We start from the raw sequence: 6,538 nt of genomic DNA, 5'->3' as shown, positions 1-6,538 counted from the left end.
TTTGCAGCAGCCATGATCCTTCCCTCCCCTGCTCCACAAACATGCACCCATAATTTCTTTTTTAATTAACTAATTAATTAATTAATGTTTAAATTTACATCCAAGTTAGTTAGCATATAGCACAACAATGATTTCAGGAGTAGATTCCTTAATGCCCCTTACCCATTTAAACCATCCCCCTTCCCACAACCCCTCCAGCAACCCTTTGTTTGTTCTCCATATTTAAGAGTCTCTTATGTTTTGCCCCCTCTCTGTTTTATATTATTTTTGCTTCCCTTCCCTTCCCTTAGGTTCATCTGTTTTGTATCTGTGAGTGAAGTCATATGATATTTGTCTTTCTCTGGTTGGCTAATTTGGCTTAACATTATACCTTCCACGTAGTTGCAAATGGCAAGATTTCATTCTTTTTGATTGCCAAGTAATACTCCATGGTGTGTGTGTGTACATCACATGTTTAAACGTTCATCCATCGACGGACACTTGGGCTCTTTCCATACTTTGGCTATTGTCCATAGCACTGCTATAAACATTGGGCTGCATGTGCCCCTTTGAAAAGCACACTTATATCTCTTGGATAAATACCTAGTAGTGCAATTGCTGGGTTGTAGGGTAGTTCTATTTTTAATTTTTTGAGGAACTTCCATACTGTTTTCCGGAATGGCTGCACCAGTGTGCATTTCCAACAGCGGTGACAAAGAGATTCTCTTTCTCCGCATCCCAGTCAACATCTGTTGTTGCCTGAGTTGTTAATGTTAGCCATTCTGACCGGTGTGAGGTGGTACTCGTGTTTTTGATTAGTATTTTCCTGATGATGAGTGATGTTGAGTATTTTTTCATTTGTCTGTTAACCATCTGGATGTCTTCTTTGGAGAAGTGTCTATTCATGTTTTTTGCCCATTTCTTCACTGGAGTATGTTTTTTGATGCACTCATCATTTCTGAGCTTGTTTCCTGCTTCACAAATCTTTCAGAAATTTCATTGGCCTGGAGAAAAAAATATTCAATATCACATTGCTATCACGGTAAACCTCACCAATTGGCATGTCTGTTGCAGATTCCTACATGTGAAAACCCTCTTCACTCCAGAAAGACAACAGAAGCAGAGATGTCACAAAAAGTTTGCAGTATCCCACACAATACCTCAACTCCAAATGGAAAAAAAAAGGTCCTGCACCCACCACAATCTGAAATGGAAGTCAACATATGGGAAATAAAGCCTCCTGATTTCAGTTACAAACTGTATACATCTTTGAGATTTCCAGAAAAAACATCAAGGACTATTAAGGAAAAACAAGGGAGGGGGAGAAAAGGTAATTTCCCAGAAACAATGCTTCACCTGCCCAAAATAAGGAATCATCCCAAGAAGGCCATATCTCCTGAGTTTATAACTACATTCCCACATCTGGATTCAAATGAAGTCAAGTTAATGTTTGTGAAGAGTGGAAAATATCCAAATGGTGTATACCTCAATCCAAAACCATATGACTTTCGACAGGTACAAAAGAGTGTTTGATTTGAAAAAACAAAACAGATTAGGAGAAATATATATTATTTTTACTCATTTCTTAATTATGACTACTATTACATGAGCAAAAAGGTATGTGCATATAGTATGTGTAAGTCTGCATCCTGATTTCCCATAAAACAGTATAATTCAGATTCAGCAGCAAATGACAGAGGAGAGAGGTAAGACCATGGTTAATATTTCTGATGTGGGATGTGGTTTTATCTGCTGTGAAGAATGACCTGGGGTGGCCTTTCTTAGTTCTGAGAACAGTTGGGGCTTAGATGTGATTGGAGAACAACCTCAATTGCTAGTTTACAATCTAGAAGTAACAAAATCAACTCATGGAATGAATGGATGAATAAATGAAAATTGACAAAGGGGCATTATATTACTTTCACGAATCTTTCCAGTGATTAATCATTTAAATAATATGTGGACAAGAATTCGATTTATAATATGGTGGTGGAGAATATACATTTAAGGAGATGTAAATGATTAAAAATGTAATTCCTTTAGAATACGAATATATTCTATACTTAGGTCTATAATTTAACACATAAATATGACTCTTGTTCAGTAATGAGAGAAGTAATAGGATTGATAAAAGAAACAAAAAAAAATAGCTACAGAAAAGAATAAATTTATTCCAGTGGAAAATACAAAAAGCATTTAGGAACAAGGCCTCTGGGATCAAATTCTCTATCCTTACTCTCTTACTTTATAATAATTTTGGACAAGTTATTAAGCCTCGTATTTATTTATAACATGGGATAACAATATTTCATATTATATGGCTCTTTTAAGTAATGAAGGAGACAGTTATACATAAAGTGCTTACAACAGGGTCTGGAATATCAAAGCATTTAATGAATGTTAACTGTTAGGAGCTCTTAGGATAAAAGCTAGAAGATTCAAGAAGCCTTGGTTCTATAACCTTCTTTACTCATTTAAGGCATCTATGTCTTTACATTTGCAGGAAATGAAGTATATTACCTTTTGGAAATGATGGGAAGTCAGTTAAAACACAAATGTCATTGGTTTACTCAAAAATTTCACTAGTTACAGTTACAATTATAAAACTTGAATAAATAAAGTTTAAAAAATGGGAGACATTTTAATTTTCGCTGAATTAATTTGTTTTTATGAAAAAGTGAATTGAAGACAGTGCAATACAAATTGTGCAACCACCAGATGTCAGTAGAGGCTTTTTTTTACCTAATGGTGTTTCGTTCACATTTTTTTGATTGAAGAGTGAAAATCTTGTATCAGGATTTCCTTTGGGACTTTTAATATTTTCCTATTTGCCTAGAGCAGAACCTAGAATCACTCACTAAGAAGACTGTCTAAATTCTGCTTGAGTTCACCCTTGTGTGTTGCATTGATTCAGCTTTCAAACAGAGACATTTGTGGTGTTTTATTTAATTTTAGCTTCTGGAAGTATACAGATGCTATTTCAGTTCATATGAATTCATTTTAAACCATCTTTAAAAGAGTACTTTGTGGTGTAGTTTGCTGAAAATAACAAGTTAATTACTCTATTCCAGTCACAGTGAATTATTTTAGCTTTGTTAAATGTTACATCATTTAAATAAACTCAGCTCCAGAAATATAACATGTAACCCTATTTACATTTAAGGTTAAATGCAAATTTTGATTAGATTCCTTTAATTTTATGCTGTTTAAAATGTTATTTCTCATTTATTCACAGAAGGATATTTGAAGTACTATGTTCCACTAAAAGATTAATTGGTTTTACAGTGTCTTGAATTTGATTATTCTTTAAAATGTTCATATGCAAATCATCAAAATTGCATTTTACCAGTGAATAATTAATACTTATAAAAATCACACTCCAATTATTATGTTAGTAATAAATAATATGTATGTTTAATCTTCTCTTTACATATCCAGTATCAATGTAATTTACCAAACTTTGTGACAACTTATGAAAGGGACCCTTTTGGATTAAAATTTAAGTCCAGACACTTAAGTACAGGTAAGCCTTTATCATGAAGTTATTAATATGGCAAAAAATAAACTTTCTGCATTATATCTTAATAGTAAATCTTGTAAAAACATGTAACTAAAATGGTGTTTTTAACCTATCACCTTTAATAATATGGTAATTTTTTAAATGTTCAGTTAATTAATGGAAATAATCCACTGACTTTGTTATATATATATATATATATATGTGTTATGTGTTAGTTATACACAACTGTTAGTATATTGTTGAAGATTGAGTTTTTAAGTCACAGTGTTCTGTGTAGAAAACCAATAGAGTAAGAGCTTCAGAGTATAGACCAAGAAGCAAGCTGCATAGCTTTGAATCTTGTCTTCACTGCCCCAAGTTACCTAACCTGTCTATTTTTTGGCTTACTCATCTATAAAGGGGAATGGCAATAACTGAATTTATATCATAGAATTATTGTGAGCATTAAATCTATCATACACATGTAGGTCATGTATTATGTGTGTGTAGCAGATGTTGTCTGGTACATGGTAAATACACACAAATACACACCTTATTACTGTGGTGCCATGTGAATAGTGCTCATCCAGAGTTAACTCATATTATCCAGTGCTTATTATTTGAGCAAGGGTGATAACACATGTACGCTAAATTTACATACTATAGTTATGTATCAGTTAGAAAAAAATCAAACCGATCTTAATGGTGGTGGTCTCTGAGTAATGGGGAAATGGTTGAATTTATTTTCTTCTTTTAAAAATGAGAATCAAGTATTTTTTTTAATTTTAAAAAATATTTATTTATTTTTAGGAGAGAAAGAGACAGAGCATGAGCAGGGGAGGGTCAGAGAGAGACACACACACACAGAATCAGAAGCAGGCTCCAGGCTCTGAGCTGTCAGCACAGCTGACAACATGGGGGTAGAACTCACAAACCATGAAATCATGATCTGAGCCAAAGTCAGATGCTTAACCCAAACACCCCTAGAATCAAGTAGTTTTACAATTATGAAATTAAGATAATTTATTTCTAAATAATGTACACATTTTAGCACCAATTATATTGATAAAAGTCTTGTCTACATGTGTAATTAAAATGGGACATGCCAACTTTCCTTACTATATATAAGTCACTATAGGAAAAAATGCCAAGGAAACTTTATAAGACCTAGACTCTGATATCAAGAAATTTGTAAGTAAAATTTAAGTTAGAATGCAAAATATGCCATTCAAGTCGCAAAGCATTACTGAGAAGTTTACAAAGAGATTTCCAGGGAAATAAAAGGTGGGATTTGAATTAGAGTTTGAAGAACATTAATTTCCATAGAAATGATGGGCAGGATAAGCAGCACTTTATTTAGATTTGCATTATAAATTGCCCATCAGTTTTTCCTTCCTAGGCTCTGATCTCCAACTATATTCTGAGAGATATGAACAAAGACCTATGTAACTATTAAGTTTCTCGTTTGTCTCCATATCTCTAGTACATGAGTGTCAGTCACTGGAAGATGATAAATGGAAGAACAATACAGAAAGATTTATCACCTACAAGCCTCATGAATGCACCTGGGACCCAAAGCTAATTTTACCAAAAGCCCCATGGCCCATTAAATCAGCTTCCTACACGGTGAGCTTGACTCTTTCTCTATAGCTCTTGGAAAATGTCTCCAACACTGTTATTAATGATTGTCTTGACGTAGGAAATTTTAATTTATTGTTAGCATATATAGTGAAAGATATTCTTATGTTTGAAAATAAAGCAGAAAGATCTCTTCTTTTTCTTAAAATACAAACAGTGAATTTTTTAGAATTTTGGATTTTCTTTTCTTAGTAAAAAGATAGTTGGTATGGTATATTGAGGCCTGAGTATTGTGAAGAATTTTCCCCAAATTTTCTGCCACCTTATTTGGAGCAGCCCATTGAGTGAATTATACTCAAGTAAGAAGGCCTGAAAAGAAGACTTTGTCAGACACTCAGAGAAAGATGTTAAGAAAGCAAATGTTTACCGGGGCTCAAATTCCACCCTGGACAAGTAAGCCTGCCTTGTATCCCTGTATGTCCAAAAACAGCAAGATGTGTATGCAGCACACAGAGCAAGCTTTTAAAGTTAAGATCTTAAATAGCAATTTTAAAAAGATAAACAGCAATTAAAGTCAGTACATGTTTGTTTTTGCTAACTTCCTTTGTGCCATCTTCCTTAAGAGACATAGAAGGCAACGAGATGTATACAGTGCATTTATGGATCGTGTAGAAGAAAAGTTTATCCAAACATGCAAGAACGGGTGGGCAAACACTTCAAGTTTTGTTGTTGGATACTCACGTTAACTTCTTGGATTTGCTGCTCAAATGATCCTTTCAATAATATGTTCTTTATCCCACAGAAACTCTATCACAAGAACTATAATGAAATATTTGCATGATGCTTAAACCATTTTAAGTGGAGTCTGAAAGAATGCAGTTCCTTATTTCTTATTTCTCCTAGGTTCAGTGGAATTCTGGGGAACTACCACTGACTGTCACAACTCCAGGAATTATCCATATCCCTTCAGGCTCTATTATTCTAGAGCATTTCTGCCAACCTGTCAATAACCAGCATCTGCATCTTTTTGTCCAAGGCAATCTCTGGCTGCCAAAGGAGCTGCCCACAGCAAGTCAGAAGTGCTGGGGGTTAATATCTCCCAGCCGCAGCAGCCCTCACATCATAATGGAGGCAATTGTTTTACACTGCTGCCCAGCTTTCCTCCAGGGGGCTAAACTCCAGTACTTTCATAGCCACTTTGACTTCGTTGGCTTCCTTCCTATCTCACTTGCACACGTGCTTACCTTGGCACCATTTTACCTTCATTTGGGGACCACCTCTGGTAAGACCAGAGTCCTAGCTAACTGCCTGCTTCTGGGGAAACCTAAATCATGACACCCTAAGGCAGTGGTGTAACGGTCTTAGAAGACAGAAAGCCTGGATTTGTATCCCAGCCTGGCTATGTGATCTTGGGCAGATTACTCAATCACACTCTCCCTCAGTTCTTCACTGTAAAACTGGAATAACATATGCTGTCCTCGG

General features: G+C 34.9%; 1 protein-coding gene across 1 annotated transcript; it reads left to right on the top strand.

Annotated features, from left to right (window-relative positions):
- The first annotated feature begins 1,106 nt into the window (after positions 1-1,106).
- CUNH7orf78 (chromosome unknown C7orf78 homolog) lies at positions 1,107-6,231 on the top strand. The gene is made up of 5 exons (XM_077757631.1): positions 1,107-1,494; positions 3,418-3,502; positions 4,962-5,104; positions 5,680-5,759; positions 6,093-6,231. Exons 1-5 carry the CDS (start codon positions 1,189-1,191, stop codon positions 6,229-6,231), a joined length of 753 nt encoding a protein of 250 aa, XP_077613757.1. The 5' UTR covers positions 1,107-1,188.
- The last annotated feature ends 307 nt before the right edge of the window (positions 6,232-6,538 follow it).

This window comes from Crocuta crocuta, unplaced genomic scaffold (assembly GCF_008692635.1).
Source record: "Crocuta crocuta isolate KB4526 unplaced genomic scaffold, BGI_CrCroc_1.0 scaffold62, whole genome shotgun sequence".
Taxonomy (NCBI): Eukaryota; Metazoa; Chordata; class Mammalia; order Carnivora; family Hyaenidae; genus Crocuta; species Crocuta crocuta.
Note: the sequence above shows the minus strand (reverse complement) of the source record. Positions and strands in the feature narration are given on the sequence as shown.